Source organism: Heliangelus exortis, chromosome 1 (genome assembly GCF_036169615.1).
Source record: "Heliangelus exortis chromosome 1, bHelExo1.hap1, whole genome shotgun sequence".
In the NCBI taxonomy this organism is placed as follows: Eukaryota; Metazoa; Chordata; class Aves; order Apodiformes; family Trochilidae; genus Heliangelus; species Heliangelus exortis.
In genome coordinates, this window is record NC_092422.1 from 13,059,733 (window position 1) to 13,074,989 (window position 15,257).

Genomic DNA, 15,257 nt, shown 5'->3' on the forward strand with positions numbered 1-15,257 from the left:
ACCACAGTTTTGAAAAATGCACTCAGATTCAAACATACTTAGTAAAAAATTAACAGATCGATACATTAATAGCATGTATCAGTATATTATTGAAATGATCTCAGCCCTCACACACTGAACAGATCTCTTTCTTCTGCCTATTCCTAGAAATGACAGTCAAGAAGGTGCATATTTTGGCAGATTTTTTATGCAGTATGTCAGTGAGATATAAAAAGCATGTATTTAATCCCTAATCTTTTTCAGACCTCCATCCTGACTAATTTGGATGGATTCACAGTTCTCTTGCTGTTTTGATTCTGAACAGCCAGCCTCTCTTGCAAGCAGTCACTTTGGTTGCTGGTACCTTGCCATCCTGCATGGGATTATAGTATTCAGCTCCTAATGACACTTAATTAGGTGACTGTATGTACACAAGGGAGAGAGCAATAAAAAGTAGAAAACAGTTCTATCAGAGTAGTCTTAAATAATACATATTTATTTATTACAGACTATATCGCTATTACGGGGAGGCTTTTTGTTCTGGGCTTTGTGTGTGTGTGTGTGTTCCTTTTTTTTCCATAGACCAGAGGTCTAATACAAAAGTGGTCTGCTAGTCTCATCGACCCTATTCTTCTATTCACAAAAGAGCTGTAATGGTATCTCTAACAAAATAATTCTCAGGGAGGTGTGAAAGATTAAATTTCATTTCTGTGTTACATGGACATCCTACTTGATGTGGATAGTAGTGCTGTTATAGAAGATGATTCAACATTGGAAAGCAGGTTCAACAAGACTGGGTGTTACAGAGCTTACAGTAATAATGGTTTAGATAGATGACTCTTAGCTTGACTGTTTTGAGCTGTGTCTTCCTCTAGTATAAATCGACACAAATCCATGTAGTTTGAAAAAATGTCATTTTACACTGGCTAGAGATCTGCTCCCTAGAGCGTTCGGTCTATTTGAATTTTACCTCTTGAATACCAACTCTGCTTTCAAGTAGTAATATTGCTTTTCTAGCTAACAAGTATAACATGGAAATATCTTAAAGTAATTGAAGTTTTCAACGTATTTTATTTTTCCTGAGGGAGTTATGAAGTCATGCAAGCACTTTATTATTTCTAAAGCTTCTGAGGAAAACACGCTAAGTTAATAATTCATTGCTGTCACTTAGGAACATGGAAAAAAATTATTTTGATAAAAGTCTTCCCACTGGAAAGCAGGAACCTTTCCTATAGCAGAACATTTCTGACACTGAAATAGCATGTAAAAAAAAAAAAAAAAAGAAATTTATGTATTACATTATTAAAACATAATATATACTTTAATTTTAAAAAGATAAAGAGTACCATATAGATTTTACAAAACATAAAATTATATTTTCATCATTTTAGAATAATTTCAGTATTTTTAGAAACTAAACACAGATACTTTTAAAGTAATTTTTTTACTAAAATACAGAGTGGAAAAGACCATAAATGGCCTATCCTATTTTGTGTGACACTTTGTTGAGATATCTTCTGAGAAATTCTTGAAGTTTTCCTTCTTACAAAAGGCCAAACACATTTTGAGGCAAAATATTTTGAACAGAATAGCAAGGTGTCAGTTAACATAGTGATGCTAAGTTGTCAAAATATATCAGTTGATGTCTCTTTCTTGAGTATACCAGTGAAAATATAGAGTAATTTTAGTCTTCTTGTTTGTTTAATTTCTGTGAGTAATAGATTCCTTATTTTAACCTCTCCTTCATTTACAGTTAGACTATGATTCAGTTTAATACCCTAGCAGATGTTAACATTGTAGGATCTTTATATCATAACTGACAGTAATGTTCTTAACAGAGTCTTTAAAGCAAACAATGTGCTTAAGTCCTGGTGTGCATATAGTCATTAATATGAAGAACCATTAAACACATTAATGACCAGCCCACTCATATAAAGGAAAAAGCTCTCCAAGAGACCACACCAGTTCTGACATATGCGTAGTTTCCAGACTTTACTGCTCAGCACACATCAGAAATCATATTCATTCGTTATGCTTGGAAAAAAGCTATATTTGTTAGCAAAACCTGACTTTTAGTGTCAGCCACTTGAAATTACATTTACGTATGTGGACACCATTTGCACAGGCAAGAGTTGTGTATTTTCCTGCCCAAGCCTTGCTGTGCTGGGAACAACAAGGACAAAAGAGGCCCAGTTGTGGCTTCTTTGAAAAAAACTGTCCAAGGGCTGTTTGCATAGATTAGCTTAAATAGAGCTGGAAGTAGTTTGCAGAACATTAATGATAAGTCTTTTCATGACCTAAGATATCACACACAGGAATTGCACCATTATAAATGTTTGAAAATCTGAAGTGAAGAAAATCCAAATAGTTTTGTGTTTTGCCAAGAGACTGGGTCAAGCACAGTCTTGTTTCTAATTAGGTCAACAACATTAAAATAAAAAAAACCCACTCTATCTAGGGAGATAAAATAAAAAAAATATATGAAGTAGATGGCATTCTGCTAAATTAAGTGGCTTTATTACAGCAATAACTCATTTCCATTTTCTGTGAGATTTAGAGGCTTGTGCATCTATTATGAAGGAGCAAGAAAAAGCCAGGAGACAGCCCACAGCCATTCAAGGAGAAATAAAGGTTTCAACTATTTACAAATACTTGTACCAATTCCTTGCAATCTACATTAAAGGATATTGACAGGTCCCATTCCCAAGCAAATATAAAATGACAGATTGCTCAGATTAGAACACCGTGAGGGGCCACAGGCTAAATGATTCAGTGCAGCTTTTCTCCTTGCATCTTTAAAGTTTTTATTTCCAACATGCAGATAGATCAATTTCATACTCCTGGCTTTAGACTACAGTAAGAAATGCAAGGAAAATTTTCTCACCACTTCAGTAACTTACACTTTTCTTTTACCCTTTAGGTGTTAAAGTTTGCAAAGCTTTTAACTAACTTTAAGGCTTCCCTGGTTGCTGTGATTATTTTTCTAAGGTACTATAAAAATTGACTTTAAAAAACATAGTCAAAATGCAATTTTTAAAAAAAATTGAAAACAGAGAAAGGTAAAAGTATGTGTAGCCTAATCAAACTTTTATTTTTATTTATTCTGTAATTTTTATTGAAAGAATATAAACCTGTAAGAGTAATCTGTCTGGCATTCAATTCTATTATGATTGAGACACTGTCACTGTCTGAGCTACAAGTCCTCAGTAAAATCCTGAAGGTTGTGTAGCAATTGTAACTTTTGCTGCCTCAACTGTTCAGTTCCTTCAGCATGCAGACACTTTGGTCCATTACAGTATTTTTCAACAATTTCTATCCACAGCATCAAGATACTTGTTTGTGAGGATCCACTATGGATGATGCAAGAGAATGAAAATTAGAGCTTCTCTTTTCATTATCTTAATCTTGATGGAAGTCTCTGCTCATTGATTTTACATGTGATAGAAAAACAAATGCACATCCTGGTTCTGGTGGGTCAAGGTAAAACTGTCCCTGGAGATAAAGAGAGATGTAAATTTCCACCATCTGAGCCACTGTGTTCTCTTCTGTCTGTAAATAAAATTTGAGAACCTCTATGGAAGTTTGTAATATATATTAATGGATTAATATTTTGTCTGTGAGACAGTGGTGCAATAAATGTATCTGAATTAGTAATATATTATATTTATCCTTAAGAATTAATCAAAGGGAAAATAATCACAATACAGAGGAGAAAATAAACCACCCTTTTTTATACCAAGACAATGATGTCTGTATTTCCTATATTTTTAACTTCTCCCTCAAAATAAGGCCAAAGAGTACAGTCACTCTCATAAATTTTATGGGCTTAAAAGAGCAGAAAGGAAAAAAATTACTACTTTTTAATGAAATCCTTTAAAATCCTGCCAAACTCCCCATGTGAGCAGTTCTTAAATATCATATTCAGTCATCTTGTCTGAATCACCTGAACCTTAATTTTGTCATTTATATTTGAAAGAACCTTCTACTCTGTTCATCTCCGTCAGTATTTTTCCCTACCTCTCTGTCAGTCAACACTGATTAAAAGATGGCATTTTGGACTGCCGAACAGAAGTCTTCAAAGCACCATCAATAAACAAAGATCTGGCATTTCCTACGAGCCTGATTACCATCCATCAGCTTCTCAGCAGACACTTGGTCTCAGAGAACACCTTTCTGTTCACATCAACATCCCATATGCAAACAGTAAACAGTATGAATTTTCATCCTTCCAGATAAAATAGAACATCCTTTATCAGGGATCTTACTTTCCCTGGTATGTACTTTATTGGTAAAAGAACAAAATTGATTAAATGACTGATCTGTGCAATCTAATGCATTTTTGTTTCAGCAAAGGTACTAAGATTGTTTCCAGTCTTAAGTGTTACTGCTGAACAATAGCTTTGTACAGATTGTAAATATTTTACTGGGAAGGCATCACTTGGATATACTGTCTGAAAACGGTAGTTAGTAAGTATTTCGTAGCCTTCTAATGTCAATCTGTGTCCAGTCCTGAACTGGAAGACTAGAGGCATTCCAAGCTGGGCATCCATCAGATGCATTATTTCAGAAAAAATCATATTGGTAAAAATACATCAGCTACTCCTTGAAATTCACATTCTACTTCAACTTAGCACTTTTCCTGCTTTTTTTTTTTTTTTTTTTTTTTTTTTTTTTTTTTTTTTTGTGGAAGGGGTGGTTAATTTCACGGTCATACAGCAAAGGCAGTAGTTAATTGATTTCTGAGAAAGTGGGTGTTTAAGTTCAAAGACCAGCATCACACTTGGTGCTCGACACCACCATCATTGGCAGACTTTACATCCCTTAGTTTTTTAGACTGTCTTTACCATCAGACTATGGGTTTAAGTCAGCTACCCCGAAAGAACTGCCATTTGAGAGTCCTACAGGGTCAGCCTTGCTCACATCAAGACTTCAGAAAGGCACACTTGAGCCTGCTATAAACCTCTGTGTCTGTATTGTAAGCAGTTAAAGCCACAGCAAGTGAGGAAATCAATTTCTAAGTCACACTCTTGATGGAACAGCAACTGGGATCTTGTCCCTCAAATTATGTCAGATCGTAACAGGAACTTTTCAACTGGGGAACTAAATCAAGATTTGAGGGTGAGATTCAGTTTCGTATATCTGAATGTAGATACCTACAACGTGAATTAGACATCTGAACTTTTTTACTGTTAATAGAGGCTCCACTGACTACTGAAAAGATCCATGAATTAACATGTAAAAAAAACTCATTTCACATTCAGAAACCTTATCTTTCATTTTACAGCCTCTAGAACAAAAGGTTTTCTCTCCTCCCTGGTTATTCTCATCATTCTGCCAAGTGCCATCTTGATTAGAATTAATCTTTCTGAATACTGATGATAAAAATCGTCCTTTATTCCAGATTATGTTTCTTCAGCACCTTCTGTATTAATCCTTACATAAGGAGCTGCAGGTTGGTATATGATATTTTCTAGGGCAGCATTTGACTTTGCTGTATGGTGCTGTTAGTTCATAGCCACATTCACCATTTTCTTTTGAGTCTGATGCTCATCAAAAGCCTTTCTGTGTGATATGCTTATCTTGCGTTGTCAACAAACTTTTTATTTCATTCAATTTCTAGCATCCTTCTTTTTGTATCCTAGTCATTATGGAAAATAAGATGGCAGTACAAAGAATAATTTCTTGTATAAAAACTTTTTATTCTCTTCTGTTCAATCAGTTTCTTAACTCTTTAAAATTTATATATTACACCTATTTAGCCAGTCACATGAATTTCAGCATAAAAGTAATTCCTGAAGTCCATGGAATGTAAAGTCTGCATTTTTTTTCTCTAGAAAATTTTTCTTCTCATTAACTATTATAATTCAGTCTGATTCTGATTTAGTCTGATAATTTAGTCTGATGCTTAGTTAAATTATTTTGAATTTTATTTGATTCCATTTGCTGTCATATCTTGATTATTCTTCCCTAATAACTCATGCAAAAACTTTGTTGCTATTGATCTTAAGCCAACATGCTTATATTCTACAGAGACACTTAGCTCATGTGCCAGTTATTTTGGAGTCCTTGGATGGACAACATCTCTCTCACTTTGCGTAGTTACAATGAGGTTTTCTTATATATAATAATCTCCATACTTTCCCTTGAGCTCTCATCCATTCTTTCTCTATCCGTATATCTATCGTCTTTCCTCAGTTTCTAATAAAATAACAATTTAAGGGTATTTTTTCCTGAATTGTCCCTAACTCTACACCATCCCCATTTTTGTTCTCTTTGCTTCCCTTCTATTTGTGAAGCTAAAAAGCCTTTTACTATGGTATTTTCTTATTAAAATATGCAGACATAATATGTAGGTGGTCTCTCCATGACTGAGAGATATTGGCAGGGAAGGAGGAGAAGTCTATGTTCCTGCTGTGTGCAGCAAGTGTTATCTGAATAAATAAAGAATTTCAGTTTCCATCATAACCAGCCTCTGGCTTTTTTCCTGAACACAAAAAAAGGGTGAAACGATGAATGCCAGGCATTTTAAGGAAGGTACTAATTTCTGAGCCAAATAATTCACCAGCAAATGTTTCTTGCAATTCCTTTGATTGAGTGATTACTCTTTTCCCCATGGATAGCAAGAGCTTTTAGCTAAACAGAAATGTAGCTGATAATATGTTTAAGATTCATTAAATACACTTCCATATGGATCTAGCTTTCTTTTCCTCCAAGCTCAGAATGAAAAACAGTTTTATATCAGGACATATGCTGTGTATAAGCTTTATAATTTGTAAACACTGTGGGAGTGTCCTTTCATTTGTCCAATGCTGACAGTATATTGATGAAAATTATTACTGTTCTGCAAAGGCCATTGTCATACTAATGATATTATGCCCTCAGAGCATTGATCACAGAGCATTTTGATGGGAAAGCAAAACTTACACCAAGAGAAAGGAAGCTTATGTCCCTGTCAGTTCCTAAAGGAGATTGTTTCTTCCAAGACATAACATTCAGACAAAAAATTCAGACCTTCTTATTTGTTGGAAAAAAAACCCCAAAACCTCACAACTCTGATGCAGAGGCATTTGCTTAAAATAATTGTGTTTTCTATAAAATTACCATTCAACAAATAATGTACCTCAAATACATATACAGAATCACAAAATACATATTTGTTTAGAGCAAGATGGGAGATACATCATCAGATTGCACTGGTGAATTTGAGAGCTGACATGCCCTTCCTCTTCTCCATTCTGGTTTGAAGCTATTATTTTCTTCTCTTTCATTTTTGCTCTCTGCTGAGAGCAATGAGTGGTTTCACATATGAAGTGAATAGAAGTACATTTTTCACTGGAATTAAATTATCTTTTCTCTACCACAACGCTTATAAGCTTCAGATAACAAAACACCATTTTTCACAAAGTCAGAGAAAAAGAAGTATTATTTTTCCAGAAAAAAAGGAAAAGAAAAATACATATGTGATCTCACATTAGTGGTTTAGTTTGAGCACATCATTGAATCTTGAGTCTTTAGTAAATCACTTTAGTTTAAATCAAAGGTAATTCAGCTTTCACTTTTTAAAGTGTCCAATCTAGAAACAGAATTCCATCCCTTTTTTGGCTGCTGAAAAGCCCAACCTAGGCCTCTTAATCAGGATGGAAGAAGTGCTTTGCTCCTGATTAAATACTTCTCAAGAGCAAACTACAACATTGTGTCCTCCATGATTTCTGGTCTTCGCCTTGACAGGGTGCTCCCAGCAGAAGTGCCAATCACTGCGTTAAGAGATAGAAAGCCCTCTCTGGAGAGGTAGCACTGAAAGTCCCATCATTGCTGGCAAAGAGTCACCCACCTCCTTGGTTAGACTCTTTCCCTAATGCAGAGAGAGCAAAGGAGCAATGACAATTTACTGCTCTTACAGTGCTACAGCTTTAACATGTAATACATTCAAGAGCTTTGTAATTTTAGAACAGCAAAAATAGGGTTATTTTCACCTTAACGTAGCTTCGCAGACTTTATGATAAATACTGTGTAAATAAAGCTAAAATTTGAAACTCCTAAATGTAAATGGTTAAACAATGTTTCTCATGAGTGTGCCTCCGTGGGGTTCCTTACCTGGAGATGTAGTGGAGCTGCAATCATACAAGACTTAAGTTAAAAAAAAAATAAAAAATTCTGAGCTACAAAAAAGCAGAAATTATTCAAGTCCCTATGCTGTTTAGTGATACCATGATGTAACCCTCTCTCGGCACTTCGGCTTCAGCTGCGGGACAGAGAAGCGGCAGGAGCGACAGACCCTACGCACCCGACTACAGCCAGAGGCCAAGGCCGGCGGACGGTGATAACATCTTAATTACCCTCCTTCTTTTCTCTTCTTAACGACTCTTCTCTCCAAAGTAACTAATTGTATAAATCCTAAATAAATCCTTTTAACTTGTTTAAATCATAAAGCCTGGTTATTTTTGTAAATTCACGCGTCGTCTATGAGGAGTGGCTGAAATTTCCTCGCAAACAAAATATAAATAATAACTCGGATCGTAACATACCATAAATCATATTTAGACTAGATATAATTAATGTTAAGTTTTTTCTAGTCCCTTTTTACATTTTACTTCACGTTCCTCTCAGATTTGATTTTTAGGTCATTTTTTTTCTAAATGGAATAACCTGTGCTTGATATTGAAATGTGATTTGACAATAATATAGCAGTGAAACTTTAAAGACAAATTATGAATAATCACCTTTTCTACTTTTTACAAAAGGTTCATTAAAATTCCACACTGATAAGTGCCAAAGGACAGTAATTCACCAATGGTTCCCTGAAACTTTTCGAATTAAGCAAAGGGAAGGAATAAAATGGGTTTATTACAACCTTTTTGAAACAGAAAAGAACTTGATTATCATCTTCATCATCCCTTCTACAGAGGCAGCATTCTTTAATCCTGTTTATTAGCTCTGAAAGACATTATCATGGAATTTGGCTGCTAGGCTGGGAGCTATATTTATATATTTATATTTTTATATATTTACATATTTGCATATTTATATTTTTATATTTTTATGGATTTATCCTTTTCAGGGTAACTATTCTTCCACATGGGAGCCTGCAAATCCTCAATGCTTCCAAGTCTGATGAAGGGCGGTACTCGTGCCAAGGCGTAAATGTATTTGGATCTGCAGAAATCGTTGCATCACTATCTGTTAAAGGTATGAAATACTGAAATACTGAGATGATGTAAGAAATACTGATGTAAGAAATACTGAGATGATGACTTCACTTTAGAATGCCCAGCCAGTCATGCAGCAGCATTGTACAGGCAGAATAAAAAAAAAGCATTTCCAATAATGTAAGGGGACTAACCTCCATCTGGTCAAATCAAATCAAGCCATATTGCATAATCCAGCTGTTGTATCATAGATGAACATCAGAAGAATTAGCATATAAATAAAATCAATCAAACTATAAGTAATTCTGTAAGCATAAGAATCAACACCACTTTTAACATATTTTAGCTTTGGGAACTCACCCCTACCTTTTTCTGCATGGAAATAAGGTTTAGGATTAAAGTAATGATTGTATCAGTATTAAATCTAAAGAAAGATTGTTCCTGTATAGTAATAATAATCAATTCACTGACATGCAACTAATTTCTAAACCACATTTTTGCATCTTTTCAGCTGAATACTCATGGGATGATGGGGTTTGGTTTTAGGTGTTCAACACTTCATTTTTCAAGCTTCTTCCTATTCATATTCCTGTAAACATCCATTTTAATTTTAAGTGACAAAACTGAGATTTTCATGTAATCACAAGATTATAGGTACTGCAGCCTTAAACAAAATTAACAGCTTTTTCTGACACTAATAAAATTAATGAAATCATCCATCTCAGAAGTCCTAGAGTTCGTTGTTAAGGATCCTGCATTATTGTTTCCTTGAGACTGGCTGTACCTTCTGTTCGCCACTCTCATGTCTTGGAGTGAATTATGAATATACTTCAGTATTTGACACTATGTGCTTGAAACAAACAGTAGACATACCTTGAGTAGACAAAGCAGAACTTCTTCATATTATTTTGGCCATACACTATTACTAAACTTCCATCTAAATCTTCTTAATCCTTCTATATTTCAAGAACCTACAAGAATAGAGCTGACTCCCAAGAAGATAGAGTTAACAGTTGGAGAAAGCATCGTCCTCAGTTGCAAAGCCATTCATGACAGCACATTAGATGTCACTTTTTACTGGACACTCAATGGGCAGCCAATTGACTTTGAAAAAGAAGGGGGACACTTTGAAAGCATCAAGGCAGTAAGTGATCATGTGTTTGTCATCTATATACTGTAAACTGATAGAAATTTGCATGCTTTTACATGTCACATTTATCAAATTCTGGTTTCACTAATGATTGTGTAAACTCCTAGCTACAGGAGGTGCAAACTGCAGTTTACTAGAATTACTTCAAGTAGTTTTAAACAAGAAGATATTGAATGTAAACTTATGTGACCAATATTTAGTGAAATATCTGATGACCTTTGTGAGGGAACAGTTGTTAGAATAAAATCCTCCATACATTCTTCTGCTGATTTTAATATAGAAAGGATGTTGCTATGAGCATTGATGTCTTCTCTCAGATAACATGGCTGATGGAATGCACTCACCTCTCAAAGCTTTTATTAGCTGGCATATATTTTGATATCTGAATAGAAAGTATACTTTATTTTCCAACTCCCCTGCACTAGGTAGGTTCTAGTTGTGCAACCACAATGGGAAAAAATATATCTACCAGTTTGAAATATTACTCCTTGATTCAAAAACAATTAAATATGATCAAACAGTATGATAAAGTAATTCAAACCTGTCCCATGCGAAATCATTTGAGCTTTTCTCAGTAGAAAAAAATATCCTAATGTGAACAAGTTTGGAAATAAAACCTACAGTAACTTACCTCAGTCTTCCCTCTAATGAAATATAAATCAAATGTCCATGCTATTTTAACAGAGAAAAATGAAGCTCACAAAGGTCAGGAAATTTTAAAAGTTAATGTACCTAATTTGAGTACAATGTAGTGAAGTTAACTTTGCATTAAGAATCTTGTCAGCTGCAATCAATTTCCTTTTCTACTTGCCTTTATGGAAGTCATACTGTATTCATTTTGTAATATGGGGGCATTTTGTTGGTGTTTTTTTGTTGTTTTTGGTTTTTTGTTTGTTTGGTTGGTTTGGGTTTGGGTTTTTTTTTGTTTGTTTTTGTTTCTGTTTTTGTTTATAATTTAGTTTTATCTCATATTTTGAATAGAAAAAACATGAGTAAGGTATGTCTTATTGTGAAGGTCTTCTTTTGGCATACTTATCTTCATCTGAGAAAGTCCAATTCTGAAAATCCAGCACTAAATGTATAGGAAGGAAATCTGTAATTCCTTTTTTTTAATTCAATGTTTAAACATTCTTTGATTCAAGAAAACATCTTATGATTACATTTTTACTTAATTTACATGTATTAATTAAAAATAAAATAAAGTAAAATGTTTTACATGGTTCCTTCAGTGTATTTCAGGGAATTTTTAATTACTGGGAAAAATCTTCAGGTTAAGAGATTTCCAAAGTTATTTCTCTAATCAAAATAAAGCTCATTTAATGCAATTTCATCAGTTTTTTAGAACAGTATTTCATAGGTTTGTCAACAAGGGTCCTTCATTAGTTTCATTTCTACCAGAGAAAGCCCTTAAATGCATAGAAGCAAGGCATGTCTAAAATTCTGCAAAACCTCCTAGGTTTAACCAGATTTTATAGTAGGAGTTTATTTCTTCCTTCTCACTGTGTTGCTAAAGAGTCGCAGCTGCTTTACTAAGTAAAAATGGTATTAGTCATAATGCAATGCTCAATGTGTAAATAACTAAGTGGATTATAAAAAAAGTTGTTTATTAAGTAAAAATCCAGCACCCTTCTTTTCAGAGCACACAAGGAGATTTCTTTTTCTCCTAAAACATACCTTTTTACAAATTTCAACTGTTCAGAAAACAAAACCAGGATGAAAAGAAGGCATTTCATAGTTTGCAAAATATTACAACATTAGATTCTACCTTTTCACTATTAAAACCGTGCAGAAATTGTGAAATACTGTGCAATTCTAAAGAATATCAAAATGAAGTGTCAGACCCTGATATTTTTAGATTGGGCTAGCTTAATTTGCCTTTACAAGATTGCTCACCCAAGAGTGGTCAGGGTTTGCTTCATTTGCTTGCATTCTTAACTCCTTTAAGTGTCAAAATATTTCTTCTCTGGTTTTCACTCTAAAGAATTGAAGGTTAGGTTTGGATCAGCCGAAGGAGAGCTAAAAAATACTTCTTAACACTTTATAGGAGGGATGGAGATGGAGAGGGAACATTTATTTTCAGAACGAAGAGACCAATACATGACCCTGTTAAGACAATCCTCAAGGAATTTTTCCGAATGCTCCTATGGAAACATAATATGACACATCCTTCTCCCTCTTTGAAAACAGAAGTTAAAATATATGTAATTTTCCATTCGCCAGAAGACTTATCTTGATTTTTGTACTAATGAATCAGTTGAGAGATACAAAATTCAAAAGTAGTGATTGTAGTAATATAGAAAATTCCTTGTGTTTTGACACAAAATTTCTATAATTCCCATAACTACTTATTTCTGGAATGTTGTCAATTGTATCTCTATCGTTTTTGCTAATCACATAAGCAAAATTAATCATAAGGATGAAAATGTATTTCTTTTCTTTGTTAAAACATAAGCGTGATAAGGTACTAGGAGAAAGAAAGATAAATAATACTCTTTTTGGTTTTCCTATCATGTAATCTCCTTAAACCTACTTAGCTTCAGAGAAGTGACATCACAATGTGATAAAAACATATGTTTAAGAATGCAGAAAAAAGGCACTTGAAAACTTATATCTGATATAATTCTGCCTATATCCCCATTTTGCATTTCTGAATAAAATTAATATTAATTTCATGAACAAAATGCTTTTTAACACACTACATTTGACAAAAATAATATCCTTTGTTTGCATGAAGTCATAAAATTATATACCCGTTTTGTTCTGCACTCATTGATACTTTATCAGACTAAAAAAAAACCATGCAGGATTGTTTGGGTTTTATTTATTTGTTTGAAAGCCTGGGTAACTTTGATTTTCTGACCTTTGTGCCAAATCCAGAAGTCCTGTTCAAAATTCTATTCAGAATTTTCTTATCTAAGTCTCTGTTGACCTTCACTGTGTCCTGGCAGTATCCCTTTTCTAGCTCAAGATATCTGGTATTGTGAGTAGATTTTCATCCAGGTGTCATGATTCTAACTCTGTGTTTGAAAGCTGATACTGTGTTTATGGCAGCCAAGTAAAATGATTTATTGTGGTTATCTACAGACTGGTAAGTAGCATTGCTCTTAGTGTTGCTCACCTTGACCTGCATAAGTACCTTTCAGACTCAGGAAAGTGATTTAGTCTCAATATCTTCTTGATCTTTGGTCTTAACTGAAACTGCCAACATGGGAAACAATAAGCACAACTTGTCATGGTATATTTTACAGTGGTCATTTGTTCACATGGAAGTGAATTGAAATTTACTGTTTCACTTAAAAAAAGGCCGGTAGATACAGATCAGACAACCCATTAACTACTGTCTAGGATTGGAAACTTCAGTCTGATAACCTAGAACCTGTGAGAGAGCATAACTTTGCCCCTTCCCCTACATTTTCAAGTCTCTCTTTAGTTTCTTGTAATACTTTGATCATATTTTAGATGTTAAGATTAAAATTGCATAAGCATTTTCTAAAAAGGCTTCACTAAGTTCTACACTACATGGAATCAACTGGTACAGCAGGCAGTTGTTATCTTTCCTCTTTACTGGACAGTGAGCCAAATAAGGCTAATTAAATAGGGGTTTTACTTAACACCAACATTCCTCCCCACACTGAGGAAAACAGAAATACTTGTCAAGTCTTTTAGATGTGTGCTCTCTTCACAGAGAATTTCTGAGCAGAGTAATGCTGCTGTATTAACCTCATTGCTATCAATTTGGTTCACTGTTTGTTGCAATACTTTCCTGCTGATGGAAGCACCTTAACACAGCCATTATTGTCAACTCTCTAGATTTCAGCCCAACGCTCATTACCACGTTTTGCCCATTTGTCCCACTACAGCAGCTAAATACTTGAGTGATCAAAAGAAGTTTTGAAATAAAAAAAACTTAAATTGTCTTTTGGTAACATAAATTTCTTGTAAACTAGGGTGGTTGCAAAATAGAATAAGGATTTCTGGCAAAAATCCGAAATGCGTGTTTTATGACTGATAACTAGAAGCTAGGCATGGCCTAGTAATGTATTTTACCCTGTGTTTCTTCCAGGATATAAAGTCTCAGTGAACTGATTTAATTTATAAACATACCTGCATGCTGAGTTAGAATGGGACACTGAACATTTCCTAGAATCAAACAAGGACATAAACTGCAGTGCCCAAAGGCTTGTGGCTTTAGCTATGAACACAGAGTAGTGGAGAGAGATGAAAAGTAACATCTCTTCTACTTAATTTTATTTTGGAGGATGAAGATAACTGACATTGACAGGCTGATGTTCAACATGGCCAAGTGCAAGGTCCTGCACCTGAGTCAGTGCAACCCCATGCACAAATACAGGCTGGAAGGAAAATGGATAGAGAACAGCCCTGAAGAAAAGGACTTAAGGGTTGTAGTAGATGAGAAGCTCAACATGAGCCCCAGTGTGCACTCAGAGCTCAGAAATACAACTGCATCCTGGGCTGCATGAGAAGTATTTCCAGCAGGGCAAAGGAGGTGATTCTGCCCCTCTGCTCTGCTCTGGTGAGAACACACCTGGAATAGTGCATACAGCTTTGGAGCCCCCAGCACAGGAAAGTTATAGGATCTGTTGTAGAGGATCAAGAGATGGGGCAAAAAGATGATCGGGGGGCTGGAGCACCTCTGCTTTGAAGACAGACTGAGAGAGTTGGGGTTGCTCGGCCTGGAGAAGAGAAGGCTCCAGGGAGACCTTAAAGCAGCCTTCCAGTACAAGGGGATACAGGAAAGCTGGGAGGGGGACCTGCACCTGAGAGAGCAATGACAGGACAAGGGGCAATGGTTTTAAATTGAAAGAAGGTGGATTTAGGTTAGATATTAGGAAATAATTATTCACCGTCAGAGTAGGAAGATACTGGAATAGGAAGCATTTAAGGTCAGGTTGAATGAGGCCTTGTGCAGCCTGGTCTAGTGGAAGGCATCCCTGCCCATGTAAGTGGGGGTTGGATCTTGA

General features: G+C 34.9%; 1 protein-coding gene across 2 annotated transcripts in view; it reads left to right on the forward strand.

Moving 5' to 3' along the window:
* The window catches only part of CNTN5 (contactin 5), a 590,995-nt gene that overhangs the window by 522,119 nt on the left and 53,619 nt on the right, over positions 1–15,257 (forward strand). For both annotated transcript variants that reach the window (XM_071734290.1, XM_071734300.1), the window contains exons 14-15: positions 9,038–9,165; positions 10,094–10,269. In XM_071734290.1, coding sequence (XP_071590391.1) covers positions 9,038–9,165; positions 10,094–10,269 — 304 coding nt within the window. The remainder of the gene's footprint in view (positions 1–9,037; positions 9,166–10,093; positions 10,270–15,257) is intronic.